This window comes from Odontesthes bonariensis, chromosome 10, assembly GCF_027942865.1.
Source record: "Odontesthes bonariensis isolate fOdoBon6 chromosome 10, fOdoBon6.hap1, whole genome shotgun sequence".
NCBI classification, from domain to species: domain Eukaryota; kingdom Metazoa; phylum Chordata; class Actinopteri; order Atheriniformes; family Atherinopsidae; genus Odontesthes; species Odontesthes bonariensis.
The window spans coordinates 28,697,841-28,717,241 of record NC_134515.1 but is presented as its reverse complement, the minus strand read 5'-3'; the positions used below and the strand labels follow the sequence as shown (position 1 = coordinate 28,717,241).

Here is a 19,401-nt window from a genome sequence, read left to right as displayed (position 1 = left end):
GCAGGATGTCTTTAAAATAATATATAAAACTGAACAACTGGAGAACAAAAGACTAAGTGTCAGGGCTAAAAAAATATATTTTACGGCAGATAAATGTTATATGAAAGTGATATTCTGAGGGTACAGGAAAAAAAATCCAGCAACAATCTGACACAAGACCTGAGAGATCCATCTACAGTTAACTGAAGCCTCATCAGAAAATGGTCTCCATGGAAGGGTGGCTGTCAAGAATCCATTCTTAAGGAAGGGGAATGGTCAGAAAAGGCTGAGGTATGCTAAATGACACAAGAACTGGACCTCAACATTATTGAAGCAGTGTGGGATCATCTTGACAGAGAACAGAACAAAAGGCGGCCAACATCCAAAGAGGAGCTCTGGAGCGTCCCTCAAGAAGCCTGGAGAACTATTCCTGAAGACTACTTAAAGAAATGACGAGAAAGCTCGTCTGAGTGTTTAGGCTGTGTTGAAGCAGTAAGGTGGTCAGGCCAAAAAATGACATTGAGTTTCTTAGAATAGAGTATTATTTATTTTTCTCTTTCAAGATGGTCTTTTGTTGCCTATTTTTAACAACTTTGCGACGTAAAAATGTAACTTGCGATCGCACACAGAAACCCTGTGGTCATAAAAAGTGACACAAAAAACAGATAAGTATATCTTTAATAATGAACATGATCAAATCTAAGAATGTGATAGTGACCTCTGATACAATAGATATTTAATCCAAGGGTGACTTAAAACTTTTTTTGCATAAATTTTCTATATTCCAATACCGTTATATAACTCTGATTGGGCCACAGACGCCCCGCCCTCCTCTCCTTTTCCATCACTTGCAGACATGCGGACGCACGCACGCACGCACGCACACACACACACACACAATACAGCAAGCAATTTAAAAAGAAAGTCACAAACATGTACCTTTTAGACTCGTCTCTGGGTTTCATACACTTGACAACAAATCAGTTGAGTATAATGCTACAGTTGCACATTTTGAGGCGATGTCCGTTAGAAATGTTGGTACATTAAAGCTTACACTTTCTGAAGATGAAATGGACATGTTATAGCGATGAAAAGTGTGAACATGTCAAGATTAGAATGATGTTAAGTAAAGGAAAAAAGTAAGAAGCAGCAGGCCTGGTCTTAATTTTAAAAGAAGTACATGCTACGTTGTTTCCAGAGACCTTGCAGTGAACTGTGAAAATGACTGAGAATAGGGAAAAGAAAGCAGATTTAGTTAATTAAAAGCCTAAATGCATACAGCAGATGTGATATTCCATCCTTTAAATTAGCAAGGAACCGTCTTTAGGAGTATCTGATCTCAAGACATCTCCAATTTGGAGACAAAATCCCACACTTCTCGCCACATGATAAAATCATACCGGACGAACATTTATGCTTTCTACTGCCACAACCTTGTACATTTAATGTCTACGCATACAGAAATCTTCAATCCTCCAAAGTAAAACTCCCGTGACATGAAAAAAGGGGGCATTGAGAGGTTGTTTTTTTTGTCTTCTGATAATATAAACACAACTGGCCACACACAGATAGCAGACACATGTCAGAAAAAGTATTGTTCACTCATTAAGATTAACCAATACAAGCACTTAACGTTTCTTCAACACACACAAACCACAAGGTGAACAGTCACTGAATGTCAGCAGCATGTTGTCAAGAGATTTTCCAAACAGACGTGCAGATATTTATATTTAGTCGAGAATTTAAAAGCTCCAGGGCAGCGATAGAAATTTATTAAAGAAAAAAAAAAAAAAAAGAACTACAATAGATGTTATTGAAGCAATTCAGATGGTGGAACTAGCTTCATCCCTGCACGCATTTCAAAGTCCGGGGAACCCAGAGCAATGTGGCTCAAAAGTTAGACATGGGCCAAGGTCAACAAAATCAAATAGAAAAAAATATTAGTTTTTAACTCTCTTATGTCCTTGTGTTTTCCATTTCAAGTCCGCCCAAACACAAGCAGGGCCATCTTGTACAGTTCACTTCTGGCGATCCTGAAAAAAAAAAAAAGAAGAAAAAGATGAAAGTCAAGAAACGATCTGAAGGACAAACCTCGGCAACGAAGTGCAAACCAGCAGGTGGATTGTTTTTTAAGCAGATCTTTACCGAACAATTTCAATTAAATGAATTGTGTAGTAAGCACGCCAACTGTAAACGTCAAACTGATACGGACAGAATTTTGCTTTTCCATAAGTAACGCAGTTAACTGCAAAAACCCAACAAACTGAATGATTTAATACATGTACAATAGAACACATTTCTGTCCTGTTTAGAGGAAGAGAAAACTAAGGCAACAGACTCTACCTGATCGATTCTGGATCGACTCGGTATTGCGGCAGGCTCGTAGGTCTGTTAGAGAAACACAAAAACTGTGAGAAATTGTTTGGAAAACGCTCAACATCAGATCTTTTTTTTTCTTTCCCCTTTCTAATGTTTCAACTTAAAGATGGGGAAAAAAAATAAAAAAATTAAAATGAAGACTAGAGTTTGGTGCATCAGAGTACCTAAATTTTTCTTTTAAGAACACTCAGGGAGGGAGTTTAAAAAAAAAAACAAAAAAAAAAAACATTTTGATTTACATTTGTTCAGTTGATCTCCTCTTAGCCTCTGATAGTGGACTTGTGTCTGTGCTTGTCCTTTTGGATCTCAGTGCTGCATTTGATACGGTCGATCACAGTATCTTATTACACAGACTTGAACATGTTATTGGGATTAAAGGAACTGCATTAGGCTGGTTTAAGTCATATTTATCTGATAGATTTCAGTTTGTTCTTGTAAATGAAGAATCTTCCTCACACACCAGAGTAAGTCATGGAGTTCCTCAGGGTTCTGTGCTTGGACCGATTCTTTTTACTTTATACATGCTTCCATTAGGTAACATTATTAGACAGCATGGCATAAATTTCCATTGCTATGCTGATGATACTCAGCTGTACTTATCTATAAAACCAGATGAACCCAATAGGTTGGTCAGACTACAAGCATGTCTTAAAGACATAAAGACCTGGATGACTCAGAACTGTCTGCTGCTAAATTCAGACAAAACTGAAGTCATTATCTTTGGACCTGAGCGTTTCAGGGAGAAATTGTCTAGCTATATAGTTACTCTAGATGGTATTTCCTTGGCTTCTAGTTCTACAGTGAGGAACCTTGGAGTTATTTTTGACCAGAACTTATCATTTGACTCGCATATAAAACAGGTTTCTAGGACTGCCTTCTTTCACCTTCGTAATATTGTTAAAATCAGGAACATCTTGTCTCAGAGTGATGCAGAAAAACTAATTCATGCATTATTTACTTCAAGATTGGACTACTGTAATTCTTTATTATTGGGCTGTCCCACATATTCTCTGAAAAGCCTTCAGTTGATCCAAAATGCTGCAGCCAGAGTTTTGACGAGAACTAACAGGAGAGATCATATTTCTCCAGTTTTAGCTTCTCTTCAATGGCTCCCTGTTAAATTCAGAATAGAGTTTAAGATTCTTCTCCTCACATATAAAGCTCTTAATGACCGAGCTCCATCATATCTTAAAGATCTCATTGTAAGATATTTTCCTAACAGAGCACTTCGTTCCCAAACTGCAGGTTTACTTGAGGTTCCCAGAGTTTCTAAAAGTAGAATGGGAGGCAGAACCTTCAGTTATCAGGCCCCTCTCTTGTGGAATAAGCTGCCAGTAAATGTCCGGGAAGCAGACACCCTTTCCACTTTTAAGACCAGGCTTAAAACTTTCCTTTTTTATAAAGCTTATAGTTAGGGATGGCTCAGGTGATCCTGAAACATCCCATAGTTAAGCTGCTATAGGCCTAGCCTGCTGGGGGAGCTCATCTGTCACACCTTTCCTCACTTTACTCTCTTTATGTATATGTGACATTATTGTGGTCATTAACTCGTGTTTCCCTGTTCCAACAGATATCCTTTGAATGGTGTTACAGTGCCGCCGCCGCCGCCGCCGCGGCAGCCCCCCCCCCCTTTCTGTCTTCTCAAACCCCAGCTGGTCGAGGCGGATGGCCACCCTTCCTGAGTCTGGTTCTGCCAGAGGTTTCTTCCTGTTAAAAGGGAGTCGTTTCTCTCCACAGTCGCCTCAGGCACGCTCAGGCCGGGAGATTGGACCGAAAAACAAAAAGTTTTCAGTGCAATCTGTTGGTTTTCTTAGCTAGGAAATTGTTTTTGAATTGGCTCTATATGAACGAATTGGATTATTTTATGAATCCATCCATCCATCCATTATCTATACCGCTGAATCCGTCGATCGGGTCGCGGGCGGGCTGGAGCCTATCCCAGCAGTCAATGGGCGAGAGGCGGGGTACACCCTGGACAGGCCGCCAGTCCATCGCAGGGCCACATAGAGACAAACGGGACAAACAACCATGCACGCTCACACTCACTCCTAAGGACAATTTAGAGATGCCAATCAACCTAACATGCATGATTTTTGGACAGTGGGAGGAAGCCGGAGTACCCGGAGAGAACCCACGCATACACGGGGAGAACATGCAAACTCCACACAGAAAGGCCCCAGCTGGGTGTTGAACCTGGAACCTTCTTGCTGTGAGGCGACGGTGCTAACCAATTTTATGAATTATGATTATTATTAATTAATTGAATTCCAATTGGCTTGAATTGGACTTACTATCCAAGTGCCTTGAGATGACATTTGTTGTATTTGGCGCTATATAAATAAAAATGAATTTAATTGAATTGAATTCAGCTTTCCCTTCAAACACATTAATTATTACAGCAGAGCTCCATGTGTCAGCGCCATATTTCTCCACTGCAACAGAGGAAGGGAAGCTGTGATACAGGGAAGCTCTGAGAGACATTTTACTGCATTTACTGGAATGTCATCAGATAACATATATTCAACCATCACAGTCCTCCTCATCATATTCATTTAATACATCGCCTACTTATTCCTAATTCTATCTTTAAAAAATATGAAGTCTGAAACGACTACCTTTTTCACCACCTCCTCCTCCTCCTGCTTCTTCTCATAGTGGGAGAAGTCATCAAAGATGGAGGTCGTGTGTTTGTACTGAGCAATAATCTTGAGCACCTGCTTCGCCTTTTCCAGAGGAACCTCCTGAGTGTCACGCGAGTTGGTGACTGGCTTGTTGTCGTTGTTTTCCAGGCGGATGTGGCGCAGCTGGCTATTAGGCACGTCCTTAACAAACAACCAGTTCACATCAAACTTGCCCTTCCACTTGTCCTGCGCCCAGACACCAGCGCTGGTGCTGTAGTCCACGGGAGAGTGCATCTCCGCCACGCCGCAGAAATGCCCGCTGCCGTTGACGCTGAACAACAAGTACACGGGACCTTTAGAGTTCATCCCTCTGTAGGCTGAGTCCAAACGCTTATTGCCGTGCTCCGTGCTGCACCAGATGGAGTATTTGATGGAGCGGTGGATGTCGTCCTCGGAGTAGCTCTTGATGATGAATACGCGGCCGTTTTTCAGGTTCCAGTCAAACTCCTTGGGGTTGTAGCTGTGTGCTGCTCGCAGTTTCTCCAGCACAGGATGGGAGTCTAAGCCCAGCTCTGGAGGCATGCCCCCTCCCCCCATAACACCACACCCCATACCGCCGCCGTTTGAGGAGCCACTGCTGTCCAAGCTCCCACCACCATAGCAAAGGTTGCGATTACGCGGAGCCACCCATCGGTTTTGAGGTGTTGGAGCAGAGCTGTGGTTCTGGTAAGAGTGTGGAGGGGGCGGAGGAGGACCCTGCATGGTCATCTGCTGCACAAGGGACTGGGCAGACTGCAGGGACTGCTGAAGGGGAGGTATGAGACTGGGGACGTGGGAGTGAAGCTGGGGCGGGTGCTGTTGGTGGTGTTGGTGGTGGTGGTGGTGGTGGGTCGTGGGAGGGGCCATCTTGGTACCAGTCCCTTTATTATCCCATGTATCAATGTCCATGTTGTGTTTAATTGGAGGAGGAGGCAGAGCTCCTCCAATCATCGGAACACCAGGTTTGTTCTTGATCTTTTGTTGCTGCAGCTTGGCGGGTTTACTGGCAATAGCAGCCCACGACGTAGGTTTCTGAAGGGGCATTCCTACCGAGGTGCCACCGTTGCCTGTGGCAACAGCTGCAGCTACACTACCGCCACCACCAATCACGGAGCCTGCACTCTTCCCACCTGAGCCGCTTCCTGTCACATCCCCGCCTATTTTTAGGCCTAGCATGCCCTGCTCTAGGCTGTTCATGCCTGGAGCCTTGCTCAGGGTGTCACTATGGAAACCTGTCTGCCCATCAGGGACCAATGTGCCTCCCAGAGAGCTTGGTGGGTAGCTGTAGCTGCCCCCGTAGGCTGAGTTCTGAGTCTGCTGGCCCTGAGAACCACTGGTGCCCCAGGCCGAGAACGCCGGATTCTCTGGGAAAAAGTTAAACCTGTGGGGGTAAATGCTGCTGCTGAGCCCACCGGGCTGCCCAAACACAGTGTCAGGCATGAAGTGATGGTCTCCATTACTGAGTGGGGCATAGGGTGTCAGGTAGGGAATCGGTGGGTCGCCTCCTGTGGACCAGGGGGCCTCATTGAGAGGGTAAGGAAATCCAATAGAGGGGGCATAATAGCTGGACAAGTAAGGGTCTGTCATGGACTGATAGCTGTTATTCTACAAACAGAAACAGAGTAATCATTAGTTTTCGATACAAGACATTTCAGAGATTCCTCAAAAGTTTAAATTTCAAAAGTGCCTCCCATTTTCCTACCTGGCTGGTCTGGCTGGTGAGATAGGGCTCAAAGTCATTATCATGCACCGTGTCCTTCTGGTGGAGGGAGCCATTCTGCACTGAAACTGGAAAGGCTGCAATGAAATTAAACTGCTGTCAAAGCTGTACATCACAGTTTACATAAACCTCCAACCACACAAATGAAGCAAAGTTTATCATGAGGTCTAAAATATATATCTCTAAACTCATCATGTTTATGTTTATGCATTTGGCAGACGCTTTTATCCAAAGCGACTTACAAATGAGGATATAACATTACAGCTAACATCAAAGCTAACAATAAGCTACATAGAAGGAAACCACTAGTCAGACTCTGTCAGAGGTGACAGTGTAGAGATAGAGGGTACAGGGTAAGTGCTGGGATAGGAGATGCTCTCTGAAGAGCTGGGTCTTCAAGAGTTTCTTGAAGCTAGACAGAGACGCCCCTGTTCTGGTAGCACTCAGAAGGTCATTCCACCATCGTGGAGCGACACATGAAAAGAGTCCGGATCGTCTTAAGCGTGGTGTAGGCACTGCTGGACGACAATCCTGTGACGACCGGAGTGACCGGGTTGTGAAATAAGCCTTTGCAAGAGCATTCAAGTAGATGGGAGACGTTCCATTAAGCACTTTGAAGGCTAGCATCAGTGACTTGAATTTGATGCGGGCGGCTATGGGTAGCCAGTGGAGTTCAATGAACAGAGGGGTGGCGTGTGCTCTGTTCGGCTGATGGAAGACCAGACGCGCCGCCGCGTGCTGGACCATCTGCAGCGGTTTCACAGCACAGGCTGGGAGACCAGTTAGGAGAGCGTTGCAGTAGTCAAGGCAGGAGATGACCATAGCCTGCACCAGGAGCTGGGTGGCATGTTGGGTAAGGTATGGCCTGATCTTTCTTATGTTTAGCAATGCAAAGCGGCATGATCGAGCAACTTAAGTCACATGATCTTTAAAGGTTAGTTGGTCATCAATCGTGACACCTAAGTTTCTAGCTACCTTTGATGGAGCAAGAGATTGGGATTCAGTTTGGATGCAGATGCTGTGGTGTATGGTTGGTTTGGCTGGGAAGACAAGCAGTTCAGTTTTAGAGAGGTTTAGTTGGAGGTGATGGGCTTTCATCCATTTCGATATGTCAGAAAGACAGTCTGAGATTCGTGCTGAGACCGTGTGGTCATCAGGTGGGAATGGCAGATGGAGCTGGGCATTGTCAGCATAACATTGGTATGAGAAGCCATGTGATGGGATGATTTGGCCCAGTGAGGTGGTGTATATGGCAGAGAAGGTCCCAGTACTGAACCTTGGGGGACCCCTGCGGCGAGGTGGTGCGCTGCAGAAGTGTGACCAAGCCAGGATTTTGAATGACCGACCAGTGAGGTATGATTCAAACCAGGAGCGTGCTCTCCCTGTGATGCCCATGCTAGAGAGTATGGACAAAATGATACAATGGTTGACAGTCTCAAATGTCATCAATGTAACTTTGATGCAAACTGAACACCAGGATGTGTCTACTGAACAACCGCACCGTGATCGCCCACAAAACCAGACTAAAGATCCAGATCACTGGATACAGGTCCAGGGGCCCAAAGGTGTAAGGGGACCCCTTAACCAGAAATACAAAGGCCCTCATTTATCAAACTTGCGTAAGACGAAAAACATGCGTAGGTCGTGTGTACGTTCTTTTCTGCGCAAAGGTTGGCATTTATCAAATCCATCGTGAGCACAGGAAAGATGAAATCGCCACGACAGGTCTGAAGCCGTGTACGCACTTTTCCATTTTGACTTGCGGTGACTGCAATAGCATACATAAACAGCAGCTCACTAGTGCGTGCCTCATGAGTCGCAACAAATCTCTAGGTTAAAATTACAGACTTATCACTTCAAAGAAGGCCCATGTTTTATTTGACTTCAACATAAATATAAACATAAACGCAAATTAAATAAATTAAACAAGTACAACTCCGTAATTGGAAGAGTGATGGCTCATTATTCAATCGCGCACCCTCACACCGAACGCATACGCGCACGCGTGCCACTGTGGAGAGGTTAGGGCTCCTAAAGGGCAGGTGGATCTGTCTCTCGGCTGCGGGGGGAACCCTTCTATATACGCCCGAAAAGGTATGCAATATTATTATTGCATGCGGAGTTCTCCATACATTGCCCAAAAAAATGGAGTGCCATTTCCAGATGTACATCCAGAGGACCCCATACCCAGAGATCCCTACCACCAGGCTGCACAGGCAAGAGCACTCAGGAGGAGAGAGGAACTTATTCAGCGATTCTGACTTTTGGTAAGAATTCTGTTATTCAAGGAAAAAAGACGTAGCTCCGATCAGGCCAGCCACACTCTCCTCCAAGGCACTCAAATCCAAACCTGGATCGGAGCCCCCCCCCCATTTGTGACATGCTGCGTCGGAGAGCTGCGACCTTCTTTGGTGGCCACTTCTTCCTGATCTTATTGGAGAAAAAGTAAAACATCGTTCAATTTTAGATTTCATTTAATCTGGAGTTTATCACATTTTATTGACCATCACAGTAGGGGAAAATACATAACTCATCCGGTCTGCGATTTACATCACCAACGCTGTTGACAGCCGTCCCAGCTGTCAACAGCGTTGACAGCGTTTCTTTGCCGCCTTTCGTCTATCCATGTCGCAAATTCTAGAGGTGCGGCCTCTCAACCCCCTTTTGTAGAAGGCGTGATTAGGATAATTACGATGGATTTCAGCCGCCGGATTTATCAACAGCCGCTCGGTCTTACGATGGGATTGGTGTGGTACGCATGTTCTGTAAATCTCACTTTAGCCTCTGCATACGACGAGTTCTCCGCTCATATATACAATGCTTTCTACGACGGCTTGATAAATGAGAGCCATTGTGTGTTCTGGATAGCGCCCAGTACGGATACCTGGCTGAAGTTGGTCAAAAAGGGGTACACTAGATGACTGGAGGGGGAATCTCACACATCTGTGCCTTTTAGGTCTTAATCCCTCCACAACTAAAGACAAGAAAGTTGCTGTGTTTATTGAGATTTCAAACAGATTGTCTCACTGCAGCAGGGCAGTGATCCTCTAGATAGATCCAACCTTTATGATTTAGCCTTTCAAATTAAAAAAGGGTTTGGGTCGTTTTCTTTTTTTTTTTTGTTGTAATTTGATAAGCTGTTTGCCGTAACACCTGTTTTTTAATTTGATGCACACAGCTACGGAAAGTATACATGAATAGTATACATGAATAGTATACATGCGAGGACGTAAACATTTTAGATATCTTTTCTCAGACTTTAAACAAACAAACAAACAAACACACAAATAAATAAATGGATGTGTCACATCTCAGACATAAGACATCAGGTGGCCGTTTTGCACCGTTTAACACAGGACGTCAAGCAGGTTTACGTGCAGCACCTTTGAATGCAGGAACTTCTGAGGAGATACACAAAGCATTCCTTTCTTACCTTTGCTTGCATCTTGTCCTTTCGATGTCTTCACAGTGAAATTTAAAAGGAGAAAACAAAGAAAGCTTGTTTGGGTCACGCCTGTTATTCACAGCATCACACATTAGGTTAGCTACACTCTCAGATCTATGCAAACATTTCCTCTGAAAAGCCCAGTGTCACCCTAAAGCCAACGGTGGGTTGTGTTTTGCCACTGAAGCTGTGGTCCAGGCCTTGCTCATTTCCCCAACAGATCATTTTTTCCCAGCTAACCTCTCCTCTCTCTCTTTGGCTAACTAGCTGGCTGCCAGAGGTGGCATCGTACCCACAGTGGGATGCATTCACACAGCTCATTTCACTTCCCTGCAGAGGCAAAAAGCCTCGCGTTGAGAGTTACCCCTCGCTGCTTACCTGAGGGTCAATACTAGCGGTAGACATCATTCATCCACCAGGTGTTGTGTTAGACTGGAGACCCAACACGACGTGCAGAGTATGAGCTACAAACCCCGCTATATGGAGAGGCTAACAGCCGGGGAGACTATCTGTGTTCTGCTAACAATTATAGACAGTTAGCAGCAGCTGCTAGCCGCTGTCTCCACTCGGCTTGCTCGTCGCGGCCCTGTTGGCACTTTGCGCTGCCCTGTCCACATGAATCCAGCGGGGCTTCAATGCGCTCCGACCCCCTCGGTGCTAAATTAAAAACCAGCAAGCCTTGGCAGTCCTGCTTCTCACTTGCCCCCAAAGGCAGCTTCATCCGGGGTCTGAGGAGCGGAAATGACGTTGGTGACGTGTAGAATGCGTCCATTGCTGCCTGGCAGCAGCGGCTCGCTGTTTACATTATATTTCATGTATACAGTATGGACACACACATAAGTGACAAAAAGTGCATATTCCGAAGAATTATAGCAATACATGTATGAATAAATCTAAGCTACATTGTGTCCACATGTGACATAAAAAAAATTCTGCTTTAATGTCCAACGTTATGTGTTTAACCTTTACTTATTGTCCCCTTTTATTTGCTTCGACGTTTGATTATAAATTCTATTAATCAATGAAATCATTTCTCTTTCTTTTTCACTATTATAATTATCTTTTTTTTTTTTTTTTGCTGCACTCAAAGCCATCAGCACCAACAGCCACAAAAAAAAAAACAGGTAACCAACTGCTGCATCTGTGGAGAGAAATGAAAGCAAACTGCGGCCATACCCAGGATCGTCAGGAGCAACTGCAGAAACACACAACAAACAGCAACAACATCCCCAGCAGCAAGTATATGAGAAGGAAAGTCAACTACAGTGACTTTCCTTCTCATACACTTGCTGTTGGTGAAGTTACTGATTATCATTAAAGCCACATTGTAACAGTGGAGTGAGCATGTAAGGGAAAGAGTGCTTCTGCATGTGTGTATGTCAATTATAAGCCAAAGGTTTTACATGAATTTTTCGCCCGGAGATTAGGAGCAAACAGGAAAGGCCCCTGGACATGGGCAACCAGTAACCCCTATGAGGTAAGGAAGAGAGAAACCAGACAGCCCATCACAGGAAAGCCACGGTCCAGCACAGCGGGCAGCAGAGGAAGGCCCCAGATAGGGCCCCCCACAGCTGTTTCTTTTTTAAAACATTTATTTTTCCATCCTTGTATTGATCTATTATTATTTCTAAGCATTTTCCACCAACTTGTTTCATCATCTATTCTAAAATGTACTTTCTAGTTAAATCATTGTGAAATGCTTTTAATTGATGCATTTATTTGTTTATTTCCCCCAACCTGTTATACAACCTAAAAACGTTAAAATGTCACAACACTGGAGTAAACAGTAAAATGTATATTGTTGGTCTATAAGATGACAAACCCCAGATATAGTGCTCAACTAAATAAATAGAATACAAACCAATCAAATTCGATTGAAACCAAATTATGAAAATTTATCGTTATCAATATTGCATGTTTTCCCTAATATTGTGCAGCCCTAAACTTAATCAAATCTCACACACTCCAAGACACACTATAGATGTAGTTTATTCCACTCGATGACACCACACATTTGACGTGTTGGTTTGTTACTTTTTATAACTGAAATAATGCATATTAACAATCCATACAATTTTTAAAACATCAGATGGAGGCATATCTACTTATTTACACAATTAAAACCACACCTCTATCTGAAATCCAATTGAGCGATAAGCAATCTTTCACGCACAGACACACAAGTAGGTTGACAGATTTTTTTTTTTTTTAGACGAAAACAAAAACAGGCGTGTGACAATGGAAATTCCCTCTTGAATCAGGGGGGAACAGCAGGGGTTCAGGCCTTGTGATGCATGTTTTACAACCAATCCAAAGATAAGTAGTTCATAAGAGTCGTCTGAGATGGATCCCCTGCTCCCTTTCAGCTTCTTGCAAACACTTTTTCTTTGCGGTTATTTGTAATCTAAACAAAAACAAAACATGTGTAAGAAACGGTGGACCTGACACAGGAAAGATGGATGCAAACAAGCAGGGTTTTTCTGATGCCACATACCTTCCATGATTAAACTAGAAGAGCAACTGAAAAGGTTTGGATGGATGATGAAATTCACCAATGATATGAACTAAAATAAACGGGAATTCACAAAAATTATTAAATGAATAACCAGAAATAATAAGTCTCTGAAAGTGTAAAAAGAAAAAGCCAGGATAGAACATACAGAAATTGTGTCATGAAATTGTGAAGAATTGAATGAAAATGAATCAATGTGAAATAAATCAGATTTGACTAATTAATGATACCTGTGGATGTCATTAGTTGGGAGGATACTTACAGCTCTCTTCTTCATCTGAAAGCCTGCTGACGACGTAGCAGGCATAGACGAGTCCAAGGAGCTATGAGAATGAGCACAAAAAAAAAGTTTTATTCCTGTATTTTTTAAACCGTCTTTAAAATCTTTCTTTATGTAACATTTCAAAATCTCAATATTATATTTATTGTGAAGCAAATAAAGCGTTCCAGTGGGATATTCATATATATTTTTTATTTAGTCATTTATTATTAGTAGTAGTATTTTTATTAGAATTGGTATTATTATTGTTGTTGTTAATATACAATCATTGTAAATATTAATAATTTTTTTGAGCTACTTGACTAATTTGAATTTCCCCCATTGGGGGATGAATAAAGTATTTTTCTATTTCTATTCTATATACGCACTGGAACACAAAATATAATGGGAGCAGTATTTAACACGTGTGCTCTTCCAGATATGACAAGGGAGAAACTAAAAAAAAAAAAAAAGCCTGTTTCCCCTTCTGATTGTTTTGTTACCGTAAGAATAGACCTTTGAGACCTTTAAGATTGTCACGATCAGTTTAGTTTGTGGTTTTTATGTCTGGTTTCAGTTTTGCCATTTCCTCACCTCTTTCCTTGTTTAGTTATCCTCAGCTGCAGTCATTCACTAATCACTTTCCCCCACAGTATTTAGTCTCCCGGTTTTTCCTCAGCATTTGTCAGATCCTCACTGTTTCTAACCCCTTGTACATTTCCTTGGAGTCTAGTCAGTCTGAGGTCTTCTTTGCATTGGTTCTTAGAATTGACTGGTCCTTTTCGGATTTTTTTTTTCCCACCCACTGATAAAGTAACTTAAAGAGTTATCTTTCCCTCAGAGCTGTTGACGTGGCTCGGAGACTCGGACACCGGATACGGACGGGGTGCCGGAGGCAGCTGGGATGCAGAAGAGGCAGGCCAGGCCTGAGGGGCAAAGCTTTCGTACCTTGGAGAAATAAAGAAAGGCAGTTGGAACTGGTTGCACTCAGCTCCCTTCTCTAGATGGCAGGTGTAACCCCTGATGGAAATAATTTTCCTCCCCTCAGCAGTTCAGAGGGACAGGCCTGAGGTCGATGAGGGAGGGCGTCTACTGCGTCCACAGTTTGGTCAGATCCTACTGTCACGAGTGTAGGCGAGGAAGGAGGACCCAAGCGCAGACACCAGTGAAATCCAGGAGCTAGACTGAATGGTCACTAGTTTATTATAAAACAAAAGACGCCACAAGGCCAGAACTAGAAAACCGCAATGCAAAGAAGACTCGAGGAAAGGTACAAGGGGTTAGAAACCGTGAGGATCTGACACATACTAGGGAAAAACCGGGAGACTAAATACTGTGGGGAGAGTGATTAGTGAACGACTGCAGCTGAGGATAACTGAACCCAGGTGAAGGAAGTGGAGCTGATGGCTGGTAGGAGTGAACAGAGGAAAGAGGTGAGGAAATGGCAAAACTGAAACCAGATGACATAACATGCATATTCATAGGTGTTTATCAATTATTGATTCCACATATAGTCTTTAAGATTTGCTCTTTTCATTGTTTTTAGTTTTGTGCGCAACAATTTTCCATTCAACTGTTTGAAGATCTGCTGATCTGCGGGCTGAATTGGCTTTACAGAGGAAAATAAGTTCTATCCACTGCATTGAGATGCTGTGATGGAGTGGCGACCCGACCAGGGTGTACCCTGATTCTCTTCGTCGATAAGTTCCAGCAACACCGAACTGAATAAAGCGAGTACAAAAAATGAATAGATGGACATAAAACAGCAATTATAAGTGATCATACAAAGCTCAGTGACATACAGTCTACAACTAGTGTAATGCAGTTCTTAACTTTTTAAGGGGATTTTTTGAATACTCAGTTTCTGTTGCCAAGCAACAGGCAATTCCTGTGTGTAGATGCATCTTCAAATGACATTAAATATAAAATAAATATGCTTTTTAACTCGAGTGCAACTGAGTCAGTTCTTTGGACATTTTCACTGGTGCACAAAACACAAGACTCACTGAAAAGAGGAGCTGGACACTGCAGTGCAGGATTTCTATGTACTGGTATTCAAGCCAGCAGCTCAGCACTGTGGTCAGCTCTGGGTTTTGCTGGTCCTGCCACCCAACAGAGGGAAGACTACCGCTCTGACACCCGGGCCCGTTGTCCTTCCACCAGGAGTGATGTGACGACACCCCCAAGGAGAGGATATCACTGTCCTGCAGTGACAAAACCAGCAGATGATATGTGGAGGAAACCTCAGAGGCCTTTGGCCTGTTTTTGAAAGTGAATAAGAAAAGCACTGCTAAAATGAATCTATCTTAACTCAAGTGGTAAATATCAAGGTTAAATATCTCCACTGAATCCATATACAAAGACATACATTTTCATTCTCTCTATTTCTCACATTCTGTTCCTACTTTTTTCCCTTTCATGCAGAGAGGTTACACAGAATATAAAGGACTGTGTTTTGTTGTGTTTATGGTTTTAAGTCAGAAGAGGAACATACACTGTATCTGCATAGATGTTTAAATTGGTAAATGGAGGCTACATTTGTAATGTAGTATGGACTTTTACTCCAATTATTACTGTGTTAAAATAAGATCTTTAACCATAATTCTTCAAAGTTCAGATGGATTAATAATCTTCTTCTCCTGAAGTTAATTCTTTATGAAATATTACAAAATGAATAAGGCAATAATGTCACTGATATGAATATCAATATCTAGCCACTGTATAGTTTTGAAAATGTAGCTTTATGAATATGAGTATGAAAAGACTCCATTGTGAGGACTAGAGACAAATTGCAGACAAATCTTAAAAGCTCCACAGAGACGTGAACTTTAAAGTCATTTTCCTGTGTCTGTAATTGGTGGCAGATCCCGAGAGGAGCTTGTGACAGCGATAGAGTCGAACACTGTGTTTAGGGGCTGTGGCTGCTGGGGGTCTCTAATTATCCGACACTTCTGCAAGCATGAGCCTTACCTTTGAAAGCCCTCCCAAATCCAGGTAGAGACAGCTCACAAAGACATTCCAGCCAATCCACAACAACGTCCACAGCAGGTACTGAGAGAACAAAAGCACAACCCGCATTTTATTGGTGTAAATATAAAGTTGGTTTTTATTTTGTTCCCAACGTTCTCCCAGAATTCTCAATAATGTAGAAACATTTGCGCCGCCTCAGCAGAACATTTCCAAATTTGTTTCTATTAACATTCCTCTAAGCTTTTTGCCCTGATCCTCATGACAACCTTAAAAACAATAAATGACAAAAAAAAAAACAATTTAAAAATCACATTATGATTCAAATGCTATCGCAATGTAAAATTTTAAAAAATACATTCCAGTACCCAAGAGGTGGCAACGTGTATGCTTACACGTTGCCACCTCTTATAACAAAAGTATAAAGAAATTGCTTTATCTAAAACCCTACAAAAAAAAATGATATTTCCAGTCCTAGATGAGGGCACATTTAAATATTACGTGGCTGTTGCTCGGGAGGTAAAGTTGTTCTCTTTGAGCCCCAACTTCCCAGTCTGCATGTCAACATATCATTGGACAAGATACGTAACCTCACATTGCACCCCCAATGTGTTTCTTCATCGCTTTGGATAAAACGGTCCGCTAAAGTAATGCAATGTAATGATCCAGCACTTAAACCTGTCAACCCCTGTGCAATGTTTTAGGAATATTCTCTTATTGTTGTATTTAGAGACACCAAAATACAAAAAAATTAGCGTAAAGATGTAACTTTAGGAGAAAGTTCGTAGTTCCCCGAACATTTAGGGAACCTTCTGCCAATTTTATCTAAGCCTCCGTTTGTGGTTCATGTCAATCAGAATCAAAGGATAACATGAGGTGAACATTCTGTGCCTGTTGGATGCTCAGCATGGCAAGAGAGCAAATACACATTTTCACACAATGTTCCCAGCAATTCAGGCACCGGTTGCAGCTACAATTATAGAGAAAAATTCCGCCATAATAAATTCTTTACCATAATAACATATTGTGATCTGTACTGGATGGCACCAAACAGGCCCAGGATGACCACGATGATGTGAAAGAAGTTGATCATGATGGGAGCCCACTGGTAGCCCAGGAAGTCAAACACCTGCCTCTCCACGGCTGTTATCTGGAGCGTCAACAGGAGCACAGGCAGAGTTTAGAGACGGCGAACAGAATACAACACTTTATCAAACCCGTGACTGCTGTGTCGTCTGGACTTGTTACACCTTCATCTTCACTTCTGTGTGTGTGTGTGTGTGTGTGTGTGTGTGTGTGTGAGAGAGAGAGAGAAAGAGAGTGTTGTCAAGGCAACTCAGCCACAGGGGACAAAGCATGCTTGGGTTATTGCTTCGTGTCCACTGGGGTCAATCATGAAGGGGGCAGGGTGGGAAACAGAGAGGAGGAGGACAAAGTGGGAGCAGCCCTTCATTGTGGTGGCCTGCCACTTCTTTTCATCAGCATCTGAGTCCATAAGAAGTCTTTAATCATTTTGATGAAGACTATAGATTTAGTAAAGGTAGCACTGAATAATCTGCTAATCATTCACTCAACAAGTAGTAAAGTAGTGAAAAATGCAACCTGCAAATAATTACATGTAAGCAGCAAGAACCATTGAGTTTTTAGCATTTGTGCTAAGTTTTTGCAAAATAATTTCGGTTTAGCAGCCAACTGTTTTTCCAATTGTGGCTAAATAGTTAGAACTGATTAATTCATTGATTAATTCTACTGTAATAGTTTGATTCAATGAAGCAGAAGTCTGACTCAACACTGTCAGTGAAGTATGAGTTTTTATAGTGAGCTTTTATATGGTCATACAAGCAAAACGAAAAGAAAAAAGAAACTCCTTAAGGCAACAACAAAGACACTTCATTTTATGACAAACAACAACAAAAGTAATTTAAACCACTTACTGCATTAAACTTTCATCTTAATCTGGAATTTTAGTGGTTGTAATGACAAAAATTGGAGTGATGAATAAAAGCGTTCATGTTGGAGCATCGTGAAGAAAAACAACTTACCAACTGCACACAACACAGGAGGATCAGCACGCATCGTCCCGAGCAGCAACCCATCTTCCTCTCCTCTGTGTGGTCTGATGATGATGATGATGATGGTGATGATGTGGAAAACAATAAGATTCCTCAAAATTTGTTCAAACGCGACAGCAGAAACTCTGCCGCTTCGGATCCATTGCCAGACGTGTGAGGAAACACAGAGAGCACTTTACCTCAGGAGGAAAACACAGTGGGCTGTCCCCAGAGGAGCACTACAGAGGAGGGGGGGGGGGGGCTGATGTATGAGGGGTGATTCATACATCAATTAGGAGGAGAGAGGGGGAAACCCTACAGCACAAAATCAGTTGGGATATTTTCTTTAGCTTCTCTAACAATCTAACTTGATCTTTTACATTTTCTTCCTCTACTGATGACATGTTATCTGATAGAATACAAGACTTCATCATATGTCAGTGTCTTTCAAAACTGTTACAGTTTGGTTCTCTGAAGGTTTAAAAACTACTCAATTATGGTTCAGGGATGATCATGGCTAACATTAAAACGTGTGATGGGATAATGTTAAAGGATATTTGTCTTCTAAAAATGGAATAATGGGAATCTTGCTCAATGCAAAAACCTAGAGAAACTGGGCACAATTATAAGTGCTCCTCTGTTGAGACTTACATTTTGTTTAACCAATCTAGCCAGTTTCATCGTTCTTTGTGTCGTCTTATCCCCTTGAATCACCACTTCTGGTAGATTTTTCAAGGGGTTAAAAATTGCTTGTGTGAATGAGGGCCAATTCATATGTCTGAGTCCTCGTGGGGGTGTGAGAGATGTAAATTCTGTCATATTTTGGCATTGTGCAGACACAACTGTGTGCATCCAAGACTAAAAACAGTGGGAAATTCTAACTTAGGACACAAACCTCAGTCTCCATGGTGAACGTAAAAATGATTTGAGTTCCTCTTTATAGTATCTAAAAATAATAACAATTTTCATATGTTGCTTTGGGAGTTGCCTTCAATTGACCCATATCGTTAATTAGGCTAGATTCGAGGAAACTTATATGTTGAACGTAACCTTTACTGTGCTGTACTTTTCACGGCAGGGAAGCCCCTGATTGTCTTTCTGACAGGGGCATGGATTGACCCTCATACAGCAACACCGTCCTCTGCAGCCTGATAGGTGGGTGTTCTTTCCAGTGCTCCGATGAGTCCAGCAGGTGGTGGTAGTGGTAGAGGTAAAGGGTTCAAAGGTATGTGAGTGGCAAGATTTTATAAAACATAACAGACCAGAGAAAAAGGCATCACGAGTTGTTCTTTTTAATAAATAAAAATTTGATAAATAAAAGAAACCGTGATGTTATTTCGGTCAGTTGGTCCAATATTTTCCAAAGTGGAAAAGGCAAACATGTGGGAGTCGCATTAGTGGCTCTTACAGGGATCTTGAGCTTCCACTT

General features: G+C 42.4%; 2 protein-coding genes across 4 annotated transcripts; both read right to left on the bottom strand.

Annotated features, from left to right (window-relative positions):
- Positions 1-639: 639 nt before the first annotated feature.
- ythdf1 (YTH N6-methyladenosine RNA binding protein F1) lies at positions 640-10,907 on the bottom strand. Of its 2 annotated transcripts, XM_075475134.1 has the most exons (6): positions 10,562-10,907; positions 10,172-10,199; positions 6,721-6,815; positions 4,974-6,623; positions 2,323-2,367; positions 640-2,012 (listed from the first exon to the last, which is right to left on the bottom strand). In XM_075475134.1, exons 1-6 carry the CDS (start codon positions 10,589-10,591, stop codon positions 1,998-2,000), a joined length of 1,863 nt encoding a protein of 620 aa, XP_075331249.1. In that variant the 5' UTR covers positions 10,592-10,907; the 3' UTR covers positions 640-1,997. The 2 variants fall into 2 exon arrangements, with proteins under 2 accessions (XP_075331249.1, XP_075331251.1); XM_075475136.1 differs by lacking the exon at positions 10,172-10,199.
- A 1,247-nt stretch (positions 10,908-12,154) lies between these two features.
- On the bottom strand, positions 12,155-18,199 carry nkain5 (sodium/potassium transporting ATPase interacting 5). 2 transcript variants are annotated; one of them, XM_075475761.1, is made up of 7 exons: positions 17,964-18,199; positions 16,934-17,071; positions 15,925-16,005; positions 14,961-15,158; positions 12,958-13,018; positions 12,678-12,747; positions 12,155-12,587 (listed from the first exon to the last, which is right to left on the bottom strand). In XM_075475761.1, the coding sequence occupies exons 1-6, from the start codon at positions 18,015-18,017 to the stop codon at positions 12,692-12,694; spliced, it is 588 nt and encodes a 195-aa protein (XP_075331876.1). In that variant the 5' UTR covers positions 18,018-18,199; the 3' UTR covers positions 12,155-12,587; positions 12,678-12,691. The 2 variants fall into 2 exon arrangements, with proteins under 2 accessions (XP_075331876.1, XP_075331877.1); XM_075475762.1 differs by lacking the exon at positions 12,678-12,747.
- Between the last annotated feature and the right edge of the window lie 1,202 nt (positions 18,200-19,401).